Here is a 20,790-nt window from a genome sequence, read left to right as displayed (position 1 = left end):
GGAAAGAAAGTGACAGGAAGTGACCGCCGGCCCGCCCGGATGGTTCTGGTTCTGATTGTGGTTCTGGTCCTGGTACTGACCTGCAGTGGACGATGATGGGGTCCCGGGTCCTGTTGGCCTGCTGCCGGACGATGTGGACGAACTGCAGGATGCTCTCGATGGCGTTGACGGTGGGGACGCCGTGGTCCGGCCAGGACGTGTAGTTCAGGTGCAGCACGTCCTGCACCTCGTCGGCCTGCGGGGACAATCACGGTCAACAGGTGGACCGACCCGGACCGGACCGGTTCTGGACCCCCAGACTAGGGTTTTTCTGATTGTGCAATTTTTCTTGTCCTATTTGATACTTCACATTTTTTATTGATTTACAACAAGGTATATAACATACAAAATAGTCACAGTACCAGAACAGTTGTTGCCATGTCTTCAATAAGCCATCCTGAATTCTCAACAATTCCCTGATAAAGTGTTGAAACTACTGATTTAGTGTTTTTAGTATATGCTTGGACCACTAGTTGTATTATTTCATTGGCGTCTGAAATCTCAGCAGTACCAATCTCTTTTTGAAAATACACTGCAAAAACTCAAAATCTTACCAGGAATATCTGTCTTATTTCTAGTTAAAATGTCTCATTTTTAGTCAAAAAATCTCATTATACTTAAAATAAGAGTCATTACCAAAAAAATAACTTATTTGACAATTTTCACCTGTTTCAAGTACATTTTCACTTGAAATAAGTAGAAAAATCTGCCAGTGGGACAAGATTTATCTTCTCATTACAAGCAATAAATAGCTGATTTTTTGTACTTATTTTAAGTGAAAATCTACTTGAAACAGGTGAAAATTGTTGTTTTTTCCAGTGATGAGTTTTGTTTTAAGTCTAATGAGATTTTTTTACTAAAATTAGACATTTTAACTAGAAATAAGACAAATGTTCTTGTTAAGATTTTGAGTTTTTGCAGTGTAATGCTGTCATTATTTTACAGAAAGCAGTGATTCCCCTCCTCGACCAGAGCTTAAATCTAGAATCCAGATGGTTTGAAGTGAATCCTGTGTCATAAGCAACCCAACCAAGTTGTTTCAACTGAGACCACAGACCAAATGTTTTAGCAATTTCTCTTTTCCAAGAAATATTTCAGGTTAGTTATTCTGGGTTCATACCAGTCATGATAATCTTTTTCCTTTTCCTCCTCTGATAAGAGCTCTTGCTCAGATTTGTGAGCAATTTTAAATTAATCCACAGCTCCTTTAAACACTTCAAATGGATCATTGACTTTATCAACATTTCTTTCATCAGTCATCAAAGCCTTTATTTCATTTAATCTCCTTGTGCATGCTCCCAATCTCAGCGGGAAGCGATGCATGATTTCAACATGTCCTCAGCCTCAGCTGCAGTCTCAGATGTGCCAGATATCATACCAGATAATCACACAAGTTCCTTTAGTTACCGCTTATTTAATCATTCAGTTCCTCCTTGAACATCCTTCCAACATCCTGTTTTATTGCAATCCACAACTTGTCTTTCCATAGTGTTCCTTTATAGCGCAGCAGCGCTTTCATTCATAAAGTCAATCAGCTGATTTTACTCACGGCTCGCCAGCCTTTCTTCTTCGCCGACTCTCCGTTCTCCTTCGAGTCTTCAGTGGAGTTTTTCTACTTATTATGTCTACTCTTGCGTTAAAAATAAAATTAAATTAGCAAAGTAGTCTGAGGAGGAGGTCTATGACTCCCTAATTTCCTTAAGCACTTGCAGAGATCAGATTCAAAATAATTAGAATTTATTTTCACACCATAAATATTCTCCGTGGTTGACTTTACAATGATCAAAAAACAAAACTTATTTAGCAGTAGAAAAACTGTCTCACTCCCCACTCCTTCAACACAAAAAACAGAGCCAGCACCAGCTGTAACTCTCCCAGGGCGGGTTCTAGAAAATGATGACTAGGCTGCATCTCAGATCAGAGGGGGTGCACATGCCTGGCACGTTATTCAACACTAAATTATGCATTTTCCCATAATTTCAAGCGGAATGATACTAGCAAAACAAGAATATTTAAAGTGTATTTCAAAGGCTTTATAGCAGCAATATTGCTGCAGAACAAAGAAAATGCTACATTTAGGGCCTGATTTACTAAAGGTTTGCGTGTGTTAAAACGTGTGCAAACTTGACAGCACCCGCAAACCAAAGTGCCAGCTGATCTACTAACAGCGTGCAAAGACGACTGCGCCTCTCAAATGCGCTAAATAGCACACGCAATTCATTTAGTACTTTTGCCCTGATGAATAATCAATATGGGGCGTACCCGCCAGAAATCGCTAAATACTGGGAGGGGAAGATGCAAATTGCTCCATTTACCACGCGCAATGAGATTTACCAAGCCTGAAAGTAATTGCGCGTATTGTGATTGCGTCTGTATTTAATACGTTCGAAAGGAAGGTGCTAATCTGCTGCTGCTGTTATTGTGGCAAGGAGGCGACATCCAAAAGAGAGCAGCGTGAATGACGTACACTGGCTGATTTATGGTTCCGCGTTGCACCAACGCAGAGCTTACGGCGTAGGATAAGCGGGGACGCGAACGTACGTTGCGCGTCGCCGCGTATCCTACACCGTAGGCTACGCCGTCGATTTAACGCGGAACCGTAAATCAGGCTTAACCCGCGCGCATTTGTCAGTTTTCTTTTCGTCTTTTCAACTGAGCATGCAAACACATAAACTGAGGGTGCAATGCTTGCTTATGCACCCTCGTAGAACCGGGCCTGAACTCTCCCTAATCACAGGAGGAGCAGCGGAAAACAGTCACAACAACAGAATCCATCCACTATTTTCAATAATCAGTCAACATTATCAACAGCACCACTTGGATGCAACTCCCTCAGAAAATACAAACAGTACCTATATGGCTCCAACACAGCCTGTTGGGTTGTCTTTTCCACGTCTATGTAGGAAAGTGGATCCAAAGACGGCCATCGGCCCCTTTCTCTATTTAACTTTGTTTAATTGAAGACACATTTTAGCAGAGTTTTTATTTTGTAATCTACATTTTAGTCTAGTTTTTATTCCTATACGATATTGCATTATATATTTAATTAATGACCAGCATTTTTGTTTTCCTCAGGTGATAAAGGTTCGTTGACGATGATATTTAGTCATAATTTTCGTTGACAAAAGCAACTTTTGTGGCCCCCCAGACCCCGACACTCACGTATTCCAGCCTGAACTTGCGGATGATCCACTCCGGAGACTCGCTCTCAGACAGCTTCTCCACGCTGATCTCACCGTACAGCATCAGGGGCTCGTCCACGAAGGGCCAGTAGTGGTCGCACTTCACCTGCAGACACAGGGAGATGTGAGGCTGCAGCAGCGACCAGCGGCCACCAGGGGGCAGCAGAGGAGCTCTGTATGTGTGTATGTTGGTATTTGTGTGTGTATGTGTATATATATATATATATATACATACATACACATTATACATATATATGTATATATATACCGTCTATATATATATATATATATATATATATATATATATATATGTGTATATATATATATATATATATACACATACATACATACATACATACATACATACATACACATTATACATATATATGTATTTTTTATATATATATATATATATATATATATATATATATATATATATATATATATATATATATATACGGTATATATGTATACTATATATATATATATACTGTGAGCACTGCTCACAGTAGACCACATACAAACCTGACAATAAATGTACATAAGGGAAATAATGTGCAATCTTTCACTCACTGCAACGTGCAATTATGTATATATATATCCATCTGTAAATATCCGTCTGTTATCTTTTTCATATACTAATATCTCTTATTATTTATCTTTATTCTTCTTATTATTATTATTATTGTTGTATACCAGTTTACTGTTTATAGTGTGTTATTATTATTACTGTGTTACTACTTTTTCTATTGTTGCCTCTTGTTTTTGCACTATCCCCTTTGCTGCTGTAAACTGCAAATTTCCCCTCTGTGGGACTATTAAAGGTTTATCTTATCTTATCTTATGTATGTGTGTGTATATATATATATATATATATATATATATATATATATATATATATATATATATATATATATATATATACATACATACATACACATTATACATATATATGTATATATATATACGGTATATATGTATATATATGTATGTGTGTGTATATATATATATATATATATACATACATACACATTATACATATATATGTATATATATACCGTCTATATATATATATATATATATGTGTGTATATATATATATATATATATACATACATACACATTATACATATATATGTATATATATACCGTCTATATATATATATATATGTGTGTATATATATATATATATATATATATATATATATATATACATACATACATACACATTATATTATATATATATATATACACATTATATTTTATATATATATATATATATATATATATATATATATATATATATATATATATATATATATATATATATATATATATATACACGATGCGCATTACTTTTCTCTTTCAAAAGTGTTACCGTGGCGACAATAGATGCCAAAAAGCGCAACCCCTTCTTCTGATTGGTCGATATTTCATAGTTCCTATTTTCTGCCATAACTTTTGAATGTTTTGACATAGAGAGTCGTGGATGGTGTAATTTCTGATAAACTTATGATGATAAGTTTAGTTTTATGTGAACAGCAAAGGCACTTTTTATAGTATTATTGACCTAGGAATGTGGGAGGAACCCGGGGGGGGGCATGAGTGTGAGGGCCCGTTCGTCGCTGCTTGCAGCTTTAATTATTATTATTATTATTATTATTATTGTTATCATTAGTATAGGCTCGGCCTCCTCACCCGCCGCCGCTCGCTGCACTGCGTCAGCATGACGATGATGGGCGACTTCTGCTGCAACACCATCTTCCAGAAGTCGTTGCGGGTCTCGGGCAGCGGCCCCTGGGTGGCGATGTACTCCTTCGAGTGTTTGTAGCCCTGGATGGTGGAAATAAGAGACGTTTTAGGGAACGAGCGGGACGTTGTGGTCGTCTTCATCGCTAAATTTAAAATACTAGAGACAGACATAAACATGACACCAGGGGCCTGTACTACGAAGCGGGATTTGGGGTTAGCTAGGTAGTTAGGTAACTTCAGGTTTAACCCTGGGTTTTCAGGACTACGACGGTGGTTCACTTCTCACCGGGGTACATCGCCATGGTAACTTATGCTGAACAGCTAACCTGCTCCGGAGCAGGTTATGTTCGAGATACAGATCGCCGGGTATAAAAGCACCGCCCACTGACCAATCAGCTCTCTTGGAAAATGGCATGCCCTTTCGAAGAGAATCCAGTGGAGCTCGGTGCGCGGATCGTGAGAGGAAAAAAAAAAGAGTGGGCTGACTTTCAACAAAAATTGAATTAGTCAAGAAACTAAGCAATTCCTTTCATACCCAAGTATCAACACTTTATCATTTCTTTTCTCCTGACAGAGAGGTATGCGAGTACGTTTGTCTTTGCTGTAGATACCCTCACTCCGTCTTTCTAAGAATAATACTTTTGCAAATAAACCTTTATGTACAAACTGTAAATATACTGTAGAAACAAGGTATGAGTCATTTGAGAGAGGATGAAATGTCAGACCTCGTTTAATTTGAACACAACATGAACTTTTAATTTCAAGTCTAAATATTAAGTTAAATCACAGTGTAATTTATCCTTTGCTCTTCGCTACTGAAATAAGCGGCTCTGACAGCGGACTTCTCCATGCTTGCGATTGGTCATGCGCTGAAAACACCGCCCCTTTTATGTGCACGCGCTCATATCCAGATTGGAGAAACCTGGGTTGATATACCGAGTTGATAACCGCCGTCGTGTGACCGCTTAGCGTGATTGCAATTGTCCGGGTTAGTGAATCTGGATAAGGAAAAGATATCCTGGGTATGTTGAACTTGCTTCGTAGTACAGGCCCCAGAAATGCCAGTTCTGGATACCTGATACCTCCAACCCAGAGGACTAATCTACTCAAACACTCAGTTATCTATCGTTCAGTAACGTCCTGGAACTCTTTACCTCCTCACATATCTCGCTCACAAAACAAATAACTTTTAAAAAACGACTTAAGGCTCAGCTAATGCTGCAGACCATATGACTGGGAATTTATTATTGATATTGAAATTAGTAGAATTATTATAATGATAACAGTGACTGAAATATGACTAATGTATGGTATTATTAGTACTATTATAGTGTATTAGTATAATTATAGTGCTATTAATATATTATGATATTATGCATATATAACTGATGTGTGTTTGTGTACATGTATGTGTATTGTTGTTGTTGTTTTTATTAAGTGTAGTTATGCTAGGAATGTATGACTGTATGTATTTGTCTTAGATGTTATCATTTATGTACTTTATGTACTTTATGGACCCCAGGAAGATTAGGATAAATAATATTAAATAAATAAAAGCAGAAAAACTCAAACCCGAGAGACCTTCAACTATTTTAACCACTTAAACAGATAACACAACAAAATAATTTGCCGTCAATAACCCCTGCTGCAGCCTGAGCGCCTGTTTCCATGGCAACAGTCTGCCGCAGGTCGGGGGTGTTTCTGCCCCGAGAGACGTCTCAGGCTTCACTTCATCTGTTAATATACATTCATGCAGGGACGAGGTCTGAGCCGGACACTCAAGACGTCACCGGCCGATGGCTGCCGGGACCGCGAGGACAACGGTTGCCGTGGAAACCTTTGTCGACGCAACAATGGGGAGATTCACAGATGAAAAAATACTCGACTGTGGGAAATAAAAGCCCCGTTTCAACCTCGTCCAGAGGCGACGTCTCGGGACGCGACGGCTGTCTGAGATGGACCGTCTCCATGGAAACGGGGATTCTCCTGCCTGCAGTACCGAGGAGAACCACCAGGCTCCGTACGAGGACCTAAACCAGGGATATTCAACTGGCGGCCCGCAGGCCACTTGCGGCCCGCCAGGAACTTTTATGTGGCGGAAAGTAGTGTTGTCCCGATTGATCGGCCGTCCGATCGATCGGACGTCACTTCCGGCCGGCAAGCAAAACTAACATGGTTTACATATCGCATTTGGTTAATTAATAAAAGTTTAAGATGCTTGGTAGCCTTTTCAGTTGGTTAATGATTCATTGGACAGTGTTTGTACATGTTAATCTCTGTTGGAGATGTTTTTTACTACTTCTGATTTTTTTCCAGTGTTGCACAGTGATAATGTTTGTCACATTATTTGTTATTAACCTCCGTTTATAGAGGACTTGTTTACATCATTAGACTTCAAGGATTTACCGGAAATGTTTTTCATTTGAATCTCTAAATGAGGACTTTGCATTTCAGATGGAACTTCTAAGCCTCCTATAATTTCATGCAATTGTTTTCTTTTGCTGATATAATGCACAGATGTGTCATAAATAAAGGAGCTTATGGTTAATATTTTGGTTGCTTATTTATAGCATCAAACTGGCTACTATGGACTGAAATGCTTGTGCTCAATGCTTAATATAATAAACAAATAAGGAAATCTTGGTTGAAAGTGGTGCTTTGTCATTATGGCGTGTTTTATTAAAAGTAGGTCAATATCAACTTCATTAAGTTTGCACAATGCATGGTTTCAAAATGAACTTGCATTTAAAATAATATTTCTTTATCTGAATATTATATTTAACATTCACAATGACTAAATCTGGCGACAATTAATACATAATTCATATGTAAACTAGACAGATATATTCTGCTCATTCCTGTGCACAAATGTATTATATATACATAAATCTTCGTCTTTGAGTGCAAAATACATTTTGAAAACCCCCACATTTTCCGCCTGCGCGCTTTGTGCGCCCTCTCCGTACAGTTTTTTTGCAGATGTGGCCCCCTGCCTAATCTAATTGAATACCCCTGGTCTAACGGGATTTCTCCATCAAAAGGAACAGGTATCTGTTTTCTGTGCATGCTCTGTTCGCAAGGAATCTTGGTCTTTTGAGTCCATGAAGTTCTTCTAAACACGGAGAAACGCAAGACCAGGAGGAGACTAATCACTTCATAATTGTAAAGAAGGATATGAACATTTTTCATTTGTAGACGGTAGAAAGTACCGGGATAGTGAGATTTACAAGAAGGTGAGCGAAAAATAGCGCGAAGCAGCATTTGTTTTGAATTTGGATACAGGAAGAAGAAGCAGAAATGACAGTAATTGCGTCATCACGTTCTCCGTGCGTCGCTGGTTTGATCCAGATATCCCAAATGATTAATCACCATGTAAACAGGGATAACCCTGTTTGCTCACGCATGGAAACGGAATATTCAGAATGTTTCAGTAACCGGAATATTAGCAATAACCCGAATTTTGAAATGTAAACATGTAAACGTAGTCAGTGACTACGTTTACATGCAGTCAAAATTCGGACTGATTTAGCGCAGCTCTTTAATGCAGAAACAGGGGATGAGACTTCGATGGGGTTGATTAATGTAAAAACTGAAATAAAGTAAATCAAACTAAGTTTTGCTCCGGCTCTAGTTTTAAAAACGGGAACTTGCGTGCTTGTGTGTGTGTTCCGCGCCATGGTTCCGCGGCGCGTGTGTTTTAGTGTGTAGACGGCGCGCTGTGTGTGTGTGTGTGTTTTAAATACAAATGACACACAAAAATGAGGGTATGCCTTTCCACACAGCACGCCGAATGGTTGCGAAAATACGGTATTTATATATGAAATGTCCGAATAGGTCATTTTTTGACGACACACCAGGGTGCCGCGACAGCCCGGTCGAGAAAGGCTGGTTTAGAAGTACGTCATGGACTCAAAAGACCAGGATTCCTTGCGAACAGAGCATGCGCAGAAAACAAATTCCTGTTCCGTTTGGTCGGGATATTCCATTTGGCGTTTATATGACTAAATATTCGGGTTTTAAAAGGAGTAACCCAGGGGTAATATTCGGGTTTTTAAAAACCGGAATATGAGCAAATTCGGGTTATTTAAAGTGTTTACATGGCCTTGCAAATTCGGGTTATTGCCAATATTCGGGTTTTAAAAGGGTTATTGAGTGCATGTAAACGTAGTCAGTGTTTGGTCACGCCTATTTTTCTGTGATGGTGCCTTTAATGCCCAAACAAAACAATGTTAAACCACATTCTGCACACATTACAACACTGAGGAAGGAGAGGGCAGGAGTACGGACTGGTCTAAAGCCGAAAAACACAATAAAAGAACCCTGAATAACGGACCAACATGTAGACTTGTAGTTATCAAGACCACTTTTCTGTGGTCTTGTCTCGTTCTCGGGTCTTTGGGTCTCTCCAGGTCTCGGACTCGGATAACGGAGACTCCGTTGCACCGAGGTGACAGAATCTGGTGATCAGCAGTTCTTCCTCTTGTTAATGTACAGTTTTGTAACTATTTGTATTTTGCATCTGATTTAATGTTTTGGTGCATCTGCATGTGTCTGTATTTAATTACAGTTTTGTGTTTATAACGGCCTTGTTTGAATAAATATATGGATAATATTTGCATATCGTTGTGATTGATTAAGCATCAGGTCCATTTAAGTGATTCTGATATACGGTTTAATCTGATTACTGTAATGGTAAATAAGGTAATTTCAATCTTTAATATCTAAAATTCAGGTTTCATCTTAGGGCTGTGCGATTAATCGATTTTAAATCTAAATCTAAATCGGATTTATTAATCAAGACGATGTTAAAAAAAGGAAAATCGGAGAATCGATTTTTTACTTTGTTTGGTCAAGAAGATTGTTAATGTCACTTTACTAAACTCAAGGAGGATTTACAATATCTTTCAGTTGCACTTCATTCCCAATAGGGAAATTTGTTTATTTTTCTTTCAAAATAAAGATAAAATATTTGAAACAATTGATTCCATTGTCTTTTGTAGTTTTACCAAGAGAATCGAAATCAAAATCGAAAATCGGGTTTACAGGGAAAAAAAATTGGGATTTTATTTTTGTCCAAAATCGCCCAGCCCTATTTCATCTCCACATTCAGTCCAATTTAAATCAGAAACATTTACTATTCATCCTTTTCTGAGGTGGAGGGGGGTGTTGGAGCTGGTTATTCTGCTAGAGGACTTTGGGACTAGTTAGTAGTCGTGTCAATCCTTAAAAGCACTGGAGTCAATCCTCCAATAGTGTAGAAATAGCGGTAGTGCAGTCGCCACACAGATCTGATCTCAGCTGATGGATGGAAACATTTATAGTGAGTTCAACAACATCATCCACTTCTCTGTGTTATTGTGCTGCAGTTGAATACAAGCTCATATGGAAACTAAGCAGCGGTTTCTTCCTCTCCGTGTTTTCTAGTACTGGTACTGAGTCCTCAGATTCCCCGGCAGCAGCTACTCACAGGTATGTAGTTGGCGTTGATGTAGTCGGCTCCTTCGTCGTGGTGCATGGAGATCAGCTTCACCCGGCTGAAGTCGTCTGAGAGCAGAGTTCAAGTTTGTTAGCAGGTAAAGCAGCGTCTGTGAGGCAGAACGTTAACGAGGTTCTGAGGTTCCAGACAACACGGCTGTAGAGACTCTAATGTTGGTTTCCCACCAGCACCGACTCGGCTCTACTCCACTTGGTTTGGTTCTTTCTAGGGGTGTAACGATACACTAATCTCACGATACGGTACGATACACGATATTGAGTTCACGATAACGATACGATATTATAGCAGTATTTTTTTAACAACCTTGAATAAGGAACATATGACTGGAAAAAATGGTCTTTTATTTGAAAGACACAAAATACAAAACAATGCTGTGCATTTGCCCTATTGTTACAGTTTGTAATGCTTTATAACTGTTTAAGTTTTAAAGAGAAAGCCAGGACAACCATTTTCCACAAACTGAACTAAAAGTAAATGTCAGGTTTGCATTATGCATCTTCAGTTTCATACAAGTACAAATATTTTGCCACAAACTGAATAGTTTCTCTCATGTATGATTTGACTTTTTTCTTTTCCAGAAATTTAACAACTAAAATTAAATAAATAAATTAAAGTAAATAAATACATACAATTTTACATCATAAAAAAGATTGATTCATGCTCACCTTATAAATGTAAGAGATTTATTTTTGTTAAGAAGGTTATCTTGGTAATTCAGGGTTCATTATTTTATAAATATATTCTTTATATTCTGATGTAAATCAGGGACTATAATGACACTAGTCAGTTTATCTGTAGTGATTAGTCTGTTTTAGATTGGGCGGATTGATACGCCACAGTACGGCACTAGGTGCTGTGTTGATGTTCTAAAATCCTACACTGTTGAGGGACATTAAGTACACTGGAACTCAGCAGAAGTTGTCCCCGTGTTTATCCTACTCACAACCCGAAAAAGGTTTAATTTAATAAGGTAAGGCTTAACTCTACACCAGACTTACATAAGTAAAAGTTCAGAGCTCAAAACCCCCAAGAGTCCCGTGATCGGGACCAAAACGGTACTAGTTTCTTCTGAGCGGAGGAAGATTTTGGTCCGCGGGTCGAGGCGCGGTCGGATGCGCGTTACTAGTCAACACAATAGATTAATATTAATAACCCAATATCGAGATACAGTTTGTCACCTCCACGAAACGTGTGACGTTTTTGTATCGCGAAATTTCATGACACGATATATTGTTACACCCCTAGTTCTTTCCTACCAGGGGTCTAACCTGCCAAATAGATACTTTTCTGTAACTACTCTGCCGAGGTTCTAAGCGGCTGAGTCGGGCAGTGATATCATCACCGATTGGTCGGGGGGTTGGAGTCAGACGTCTGAGTCAGGAGGTGGAGTCAGTGAAAGAGTGACTATGACGGAGCTTCTTGTTCATTTTATTCCACCAGCAGAAGTCTGTTTGGTGATCCAACTCTGAGGTGCAGATGTTCATAAACCTGGTGGATGAGGAGAGAATTAAAAAGGGAACTAGACGGGCGATAAGGAACAACCAGATCTACCAGGAGCTCTGTCTCTTCATAGCTGCTCGCGGTTCCCAGCTGACTTTTCAGCAGCGCCGAGACAAACTAAAAACATTAAAAAGCGTTGCCGCTTGAAGCTTCTCTCACTCCCATTTTTAACTTCGAACACAAGCCACAGACCCAGCAGCACATCTATCATCTCCTCCAGGTTCTACATCTTTAGTGTTGTTGTCTTCTTAGTTTAGATCACACAATCAAATACGTCACAGCAGCTTCACTCCAACCTCCTACTTCTGCTCCAGGTGCTGAATTGTAGTGGAAAAGAAACCAGAGCAGAGCTGAGTAGTTGCTGGTGGAAAAGCGCCAGAACAAGCAGCTCAGCCGCTGAGAGTCGGGTGACGTGTGACGGTGGTGAGGAGAGATCTGACTCACAAGGGAGGATGTTGGTGTATCTGTTCTTGGGCCGGTTGATCGGCAGGTCTGCGGCATCATGGGAAAGATCCAGGCCGACGCTCTTCAGCTCCTGGAAAACATGTGACACGGTGGTCAGAAACGTCCGGGCAGACGTTCGCTACGCCCCGACCGGACCGGCGGTTTCTAACGCACCGGGTTCAAGACCAAGTCTACGTCTCCCCTATCATCCCGACATGTACTGCTTAGGGTTGCCACCTTTCAGAAATAGCAATAAGGGACGCCCCGATTTCAGCAGTGCAGGCGCCAAAAAAAGGGACATCCCCAAAACTTCTAAACTGCATAGAAATGTTGATTTAAAGTTTAAAGTGCCTTAATAGCATTGAACCTGCATGACTGTACAGACAGACAACCATACTAGCAACTGAAATAACCTCCTATGCTTGTATGTCCACATCAGCCAATATGTATAATATAGCTACAGGTGAAGAATATGGTGTAAAAGTTAATTTATTTCAATAATTCAACTTAACTGCTACTAGTTCGACTAGAAAATGGGTTAAATGCAGAGAAAGAATTTCCCCATTGTGGGAGTACTAAGGGAATTTTTTTTTTTATTATTATAAATCCATCCATCCATCCATTGTCCACCGCATCATCCGAGTCCAGGTCGCGGGGGCAGCAGTCGGAGCAGGGATCCCCAGACTTCCCTCTCCCCGGACACTTCCTCCAGCTCTTCCGGGGGGACTCCAAGGCGTTCCCAGGCCAGCCGAGTGACGTAGTCACTCCATCGTGTCCTGGGTCTTCCTCGGGGTCTCCTCCCGGTGGGACATGCCCGGAACACCTCCCTAGGGAGGCGTCCAGGGGGCATCCTATACAGGTGCCCAAGCCACCTCAGCTGGCTCCTCTCGATGTGGAGGAGCAGCGGCTCGACTCCGAGCTCCTCCCGGGTGACTGAACTCCTCACCCTATCTCTAAGGGAGCGTCCAGCCACCCTGCGGAGGAAACTCATCTCGGCCGCTTGTATCCGGGATCCCGTTCTTTCGGTCATGACCCAAAGTTCATGACCATAGGTGAGGGTGGGAACGTAGATCGACCGGTAAATCGAGAGCTTTGCCTTTCGACTCAGCTCCCTCTTCACCACGACGGACCGATACAATGACCGCATTACTGCGGCCGCCGCACCGATCCGCCTGTCGATCTCGCGCTCCGTTCTCCCCTCACTCGTGAACAAGACCCCAAGATACTTAAACTCCTCCACCTGAGGCAGGAACTCTCCCCCGACCTGGAGGGTGCAAGCCACCTTTTTCCGGTCGAGAACCATGGCCTCAGACTTAGAGGTGCTGATTCTCATCCCAGCTGCTTCACACTCGGCTGCAAACCGCCCCAGTGCATGCTGAAGGTCCTGGCTCGAGGGAGCCAACAAGACCACATCATCTGCAAAAAGCAGAGATGAAATCAAGTGGCTCCCGAACCGTACCCCCTCCGGCCCCTGGCTGCGCCTAGAAATTCTGTCCATAAAAATAATGAACAGGACCGGTGACAAAGGGCAGCCCTGCCGGAGTCCAACACGCACCGGGAACAGGTCCGACTTACTGCCGGCAATGAGGACCAAGCTCCTGCTCCGGTCATACAGGGACCGTACAGCCCTCAGCAGAGGGCCTCCGACCCCATACTCTCGGAGCACCCCCCACAGGATGCCACGTGGGACACGGTCGAAAGCCTTCTCCAAGTCCACAAAACACATGTGGACTGGTTGGGCAAACTCCCATGAGCCCTCGAGCACCCTGCGGAGGGTGTAGAGCTGGTCCCGCGTTCCACGGCCAGGGCGAAAACCGCATTGTTCCTCTTGAATCCGAGGTTCGACTATCGGCCGAATTCTCCTCTCCAGCACCCAGCACCCCGGGGAAAGTCTATTATTATAAAATTATATATTATATATTATAAAATATAATATTATATATATTATAAAATATATTATAAAAAAAATATTATAAAAGGTGAAACTAATACATGACATAGTCTCATTACATGCAAAGCAAGATGTGTTAAACCTTTATTTGTTATAATTTTGATCATTGAATTGTTTATTGATTTTATAAACTGTGAGCCATAATCACCAAAATTATAACAAATAAAGGCTTGAAATATCTCACTTTGAATGTAGTGGGAAATAAGATATTTGTTTCACCTTTAGTTGAATTTACTAAGAATGAGGTTTTGCAATATATTCAAATTGTCCAACCTTCACCTGTATATTATGACATCAATAAATAAGAGCATAATATGTGTCCGTATTGGTTCAATACGGAACGCGACTTTTAATTCCCAATTACGTAACAATTCCATACAGTATTTCAAGGGACGGTTGGCGACCCTAACTGCTAGTGTCCCGACACGTACTTGCACCAAGTCGTGTCATTCACAACGGCTAATAACGTAAACAGCTGGTTCGGTACGTAGAAACGTTCATTTTTGACCCTGTAACCTCAGCTAAGCTAGCAATAGCGCAAAATTCATCCCTGCTCCAAAAGCAGCACAGGAGGTTTCTTCAAACTGGTTTTACGACCCATCTACACTGATTCAAACACTTGGGAGGGGGGGCTGTTTCTAGGGGAAAATCGTGGCTCCCGCAGCAAAAGGGATGAAGGTCGTACCTCGAACTGCAGCGAGAACTTGTAGGCGGAGTCTTTGCCCATTTCCTTGAAGTAGGCGTCGAAGTCGTCCAGCTGCACGGGACTGAAACACAAACACACCCGGTCAGATCCAGCGGCGTCGCCCCCCCCCACCATCATCACCGTCTCGCTGCAGCTCCAGGCTCAACAGGACATGTGGAAACTGAACCTGAGGAAGTGAGGAAACCCCCGGCTGGACGTCAGGCCGTCCGCAAACAGGAAGTACGCTGCAGTTTTAACGTTAAGCTGCAACATTTCAGAACTTCCTGCAGGTTTAGGCCTCAAATCCCCCGAGAATACTATTTACGCCCTGAAGAACCTGAGAGAAGTGATTTCATCACATCAGACGCTGTGAACCGCGACCACCTGGCCACGTTTGGACCCGTCTGAGATGCACCTGCTTCAGGACGAAGGCTACGTCTCCCCTAGCGTCCCGGACGTCTACTTGCACCAAGTCGCGTCACTCACGACGGTTAATAGCGGCAACAGCTGGTTCGGTACGTAGAAACTAGGGCTGCCACGATTCGTTGACGTTGTCGACAAAAAACGATAATCAAAATTGACGACAATGAATTCCATTGTTGACAATTGTCACCAGACTTGTTTTTCCAATGGAGTGAGGCATCTAACCTCAATACAATCTCTGCCGAGAGTCGTGCATGCACGATAGCGTCACAATAGCGTCTCTGCAAGCGTTAGCGGGTAAACAAAAATTACGTCCTGTACAGCAGCTAGGCGTAACAAAACTTCAAAAGTTTGGGAGCATTTTAGACTCGATACGGCGAATAAAAAGATGACTTGCAAGGTTTGCCACGCAGACCTTGCTTATCACGGGAGCACGTCGGTAATGCACGAGCATTTGAAGAGAAAGCACGTCGGACAGTTAAACGAAACGGACTCGCCTTGGTAAGATATTAAGCGTATTTTGGCTTTAAAAGAGAGCTTTAACGTTATGCCTCACTGTGCCTGACAAAAGTAATTTTAATTAAATGCATGCAGTCCGAAGAAGTTGAAAAAAATATCTATTTTTCATTGAAGTGCCCATCTTTCTTGTGTTTATTATCATTTGCCACATAATTAAAGCAACCTCATACTAAATTTAAGAAAAAAATCTGATTAGTCGACTAATCGTTTCAATAGTCGATGACTAGTCGACTATTAAAATAGTCGTTAGTTGCAGCCCTAGTAGAATCGTTCATTTTTGACCCTGTAAGCTCAGCTAAGCTAGCAATAGCGCAGCTAGCTCTGAATGTTTCCCGCCATACTCCCGCCAAACAGCTAAACACAATTTACAAGAGTAAATTCATCAGGGGAAAAATACTTTTAGAAGCACTAATTACTGGTTTTGTTCTGATTCCGGTACCAGCATCAGAACCATTTGCGATTCGGGTGAAAATAAATAATTATATACACGAAATTCATCACTGCTCTACAAAGCAGCACAGGAACACAAACATTACATTAACGACCCGGTTACACTAACGACCCAGTTGTAGTAACGTCTTCGGGGTTGAAGGTGGACCGTCTTCAAAACCAGGTCAAGGAAGTCCAGGTTCCCTGTGGAGCCTTTGGGCCGTGAGGGTCTAAGGTGCCGGTACCGGGCCGGGAGGTTCTAAGGTGCCGGTACCGGCTGCCTGGCTGAAGGCTCGGTGGATCAGCGTGATGAAACACAAACACAAACACAGGAAGCAGCTTTTACCTCGTTAGCTTCCGTTTCTTTAAAGCCGTCTTGCTCCTATAAAATACAAACATGTGAATTCTTCATCAATGCGACTTCCTCGTCCACACACAGGGTCGGGTCGGACCGGTGGAGGGTTCCAGAACCAGCAGAGCAGCAGCAGCGCCCCCCGCTGGTCGGTCCAGTAACATCATCAACCAAACTAAACCCAAACTGGATTCTCACCAGTCGGATCAGAATCTGGATCTTAGTTTCATTAACTCCTCTTTGGAAGTCTGTGGCTCAACTCAACTCCAGGTTCTGTTAGTTCTGTGGGACTAAAATAAAAATGGACCTGTAAAAATAGCATTTAATTATATCGCTTAGATAAACGAGAAGATAAATCCGGGTTCACTTATTTGACCTCGAAGGGATTAATTTATCGATACATTATTTGCCGACGACGCCAGAGTTTGATAGGAGGAACCGGGTCTGACTCGGTCCTGCTAGCTCGGTTCTGGTACCAGTCAGTGAGCAGGCAGATGATCAGAGGATCCAGAACCGGATCTCTTCAGGTCCGAATAAAACCAGGACGAACGGCAGGTTCTGGAAGCTGGTTGTGACCAACGACCAGGCGGCCTGGTTCATTATTCTGATGCTACACCTGAGTCACACAACCAACTAGTCAACCAGCCGCTGAACCAGCTAGTCAATCAGCTAGTCAACCAGGTAGTCAACCGGAAACTCGACCAGTCAACCAGCCAATCAACCAGCCGGTGAACCAGCTAGTGAACGATAAATGTGGGAAATGTCATCTTCTAAACTCCTGGGTTCAGTATCGGGTCATGCAGCTCGCGGTGAGGGCAGACGGGACGGGAAGAGACAGAATTTAGCTCGAGTTATCTTGTTCTGCTTAAAATAAATTAATAAAGTTGGATAAAGTTTAATTTAATTAAAAGTTCGCCAGCTTCAAGAATTTTGATCTTCTTAGTTTAAAGGTGGCTCGCCCGGCAAACCTGCACCGTACGCTAGTTGAAGCTGAAATCATCCAGTCAGGTTAGTGAAGCTAGCTCGCACTAACGAGTAACACTAATCATAAACGTGTTTTTCCAGCTTTCCTGTTTACGTAGGTTCTGAACGCCTCTGTGGAACCGGGTTTCTACGTGGTACCGGGCATAGACATATATATGTAGACGCCCCATCCAGTGTTCTTGCCCGCTGCTGCGATACGTCAACGTCGCCGCCATATTGGATGTGGCAAGTCTGGGCCGTAAACTAATACAAGTGAATGGACTTATTTTCATAAAGCGCCTTTCTACAAAGAAATTTACGTTTTACGTGTCATTTATTCATTCACACACGCACTAATATACTTGGGAAACAGTTAGGCACCAAATATAATATATTTAATTTTCTCAGATGGCAAAAATAAGAACTTTATTGATCCCACATAGGAGTAATTCATGTTATATCAGCTATAGAGAACAAGGTAGTGCCGAAAAACAATATATATCCCCCCTAGAAAAATAAGAAAAATAGAGAAACATATTTTCTCATCAACAAAACATATTTAAAATGTTTCAAATAACAAAATAACATATTTCAACCATTTTTCGGACAATAAAATAACATTTGAACCATTTTTCAGAGATTAAAAGAACTGAAAAAATCTGAAAAATGGTTCAAATATGTTATTTTGTTACTTGAAAAATTTTAAATATGTTATTGTAAAATATGCTTTGTTGATGAGAAAATATGTTTCTCTATTTTTCTTATTTTTGTGAAGAGGGATATATATTGTTTTTCGGCACTACCTTGTTCTCTATAGCTGACATAACTATGTGGGATCAATAAAGTTCTTATTTTTCCCATCTGAGAAAATTAAATATATTATATTTGGTGCCTAACTGTTTCCCAAGTATATTAGTGCATGTGTGAATGAATAAATGAGACGTAAAAGGTAAATTTCTTTGTAGAAAGGCGCTTTATGAAAATAAGTCCATTTACTTGTATTAGTTTACAGCGCAGTCTTGCCACATCCAATATGGCGGCAACGTTGACGTACGGCTCAGCGCTCCATGGGGCGTCTACGTTTTTATGTCTATGGTACCGGGGACCAGACCCTGGTACCCAGTTGACGGCCAGCTGATTCCCAAAATCTTTGCGTATCCCGTTACATTCCCATCTTCGTCTTCATCATCATCATCATCGTCACTACAGGAACCACAAACAATTCACAGCAATTCTCAGATTCTCATCCAGGTTCTTTTCAATCCATATTTTATAGTTGATTAAACTTTTTTCAACGTAAATGACTGAATGTTTTTTACTCATAACGTGCACCTCCTTGGAACGTTAGCGGCCACAGACTTCAGAGGAACTTCAGAGGAACCCCGACACCGGTCTGACCCGACAGAACACCACACATACGTCATGCTGAGAAACGTCCCGAGAACTGTTCAATCACAGTCATGCAGCCCGTCTCCCCCCCCACAGATCTGTGTACCCCCCGTCATGCCAGATCCCTCCAGGAACCAGATCTAAAACCATCTAGCAGGGGCTACGAGACAATCAGCTACTTCCTCTGTGAGCGTCCACATGCGGACCGGGACGCGGCTACAAGCTGATGGCATGCAGACATTTAGCACAGCGGGGTTAGGATCATGCTCAGGCACATGCAACACGTTAGTAGCTGCTAGCACGCACAGCACCGCCAGACAGAGGCTAGAAACTCTGGACTTTCAGAATAAAAGCACTTGAGTGTTGAAGACGAGTCTGGTGTTGTTTCTCGTCATTAAACGTCATCTTGCTGCCACAAATAAAAATCTAGCGAAGATTAGCAGCAGGAGCCCCAGAGCGGAGCCCTGTGGGGCACCAGAGTTCACGTCGTGAGACTCCGTTTAGCATCAGGATATTCTCAATTATTTCATTTTATGTATTTGACAGGAAGCTGAGAGAATGTTACTACATTTCAGCTTCTCTTAAAAAACTCGATAAGTTAAATTTAAATTAGGCCCAAATAAAATGATCTGGTTCTTTAAAACATTATTTAAGCTTGTGTATATCTATGGAGCCAAATCAAGGCCAAAAGTTTTGCTAATTTGAAAATAAAATTGTAATTGAAAAACTAAGATTTGAACCTGAAAATTCAAGTTTTGATCATGAACTTATTTTTTTACAGTTTAAATTTTTTTTTTCAGTATCAGATATTTTTATTTCTTATATTTTATTTTTATACTGAAAAAAAATAAATTGAAACTGTAAAAAAATAAGTTAATGATCAAAACTTAAATGTTCAGGTTCAAATCTTTGTTTTTCCAATTACAATTTTATTTTCAAATTAGCAAAACCTTTGGCCTTGATTTGGCTCCATAGATATCCAGCTCATCACATCTAGAGTTCCACAAGGCTCAAATTAAAAACAAGATCTCTGGTCACATTTTAAACGGCTTTTACAGTTTTCTAACCAAACTTCTAGAAACCTGATATTTATTCACCCGAGTTCCGGGCTTCAGATTAGCATTAGCATCGTATTAAAACGTGGTTAGTGGTTAATTTTATTGTTATTGTTGTTATTACTGGATTTTTTATTTCAGAACAGTTGTGGACTGATAACTCGTGTTTATTAACACGACTCAGGACCGAACAGGGAGCCCCGGCGCCCCCTAGTGGCCACGGCGGTTCTGAAATAAACAATATGCCTGTTTAAGAAGTAATCGAGTTAAATCAATTACGTCTGTTGTTAGAAGGCAAGACGTGAAAACGTCTGTTAGGAAACAAAAAAACATGAAATGAAGCAGTTTTAATATAAGATTGAAGCGAAATGGAAGTCCATGTTAGCTGACGTGTCGGTGGAATTGGAATAAACCTCACAGGACTAAAAATGTTTGACTTTTGTCTAAACATGTTTTACTTATGTTGGAGGCTTGGAGAGCAGTTTAGCCTCGGTACTAACATTAGCTGCCGTTTTCCTTCAAACAGAACTACTTTGACTCATTTGGTTTTGGTCATAAACAAGTTCGAACTTGATTTAACGTCAGAACATTCACTGAAATATTTGATCACT

The 20,790-nt window shown here is 41.1% G+C and overlaps 1 protein-coding gene across 1 annotated transcript in view; it reads right to left on the bottom strand.

The window, feature by feature from the left end:
* Positions 1-20,790, bottom strand: part of LOC133424578 (receptor-type tyrosine-protein phosphatase O-like) — a 77,295-nt gene that overhangs the window by 1,610 nt on the left and 54,895 nt on the right. The window contains exons 20-26 of the mRNA XM_061715253.1: positions 16,767-16,802; positions 15,050-15,131; positions 12,414-12,504; positions 10,440-10,516; positions 4,919-5,053; positions 3,202-3,327; positions 81-235 (exon numbers count right to left, since the gene is read on the bottom strand). Coding sequence (XP_061571237.1) covers positions 81-235; positions 3,202-3,327; positions 4,919-5,053; positions 10,440-10,516; positions 12,414-12,504; positions 15,050-15,131; positions 16,767-16,802 — 702 coding nt within the window. The remainder of the gene's footprint in view (positions 1-80; positions 236-3,201; positions 3,328-4,918; positions 5,054-10,439; positions 10,517-12,413; positions 12,505-15,049; positions 15,132-16,766; positions 16,803-20,790) is intronic.

Source organism: Cololabis saira, chromosome 23 (genome assembly GCF_033807715.1).
Source record: "Cololabis saira isolate AMF1-May2022 chromosome 23, fColSai1.1, whole genome shotgun sequence".
Lineage (NCBI taxonomy): Eukaryota > Metazoa > Chordata > Actinopteri > Beloniformes > Belonidae > Cololabis > Cololabis saira.
This window is presented reverse-complemented; position numbering and strand designations above follow the sequence as displayed.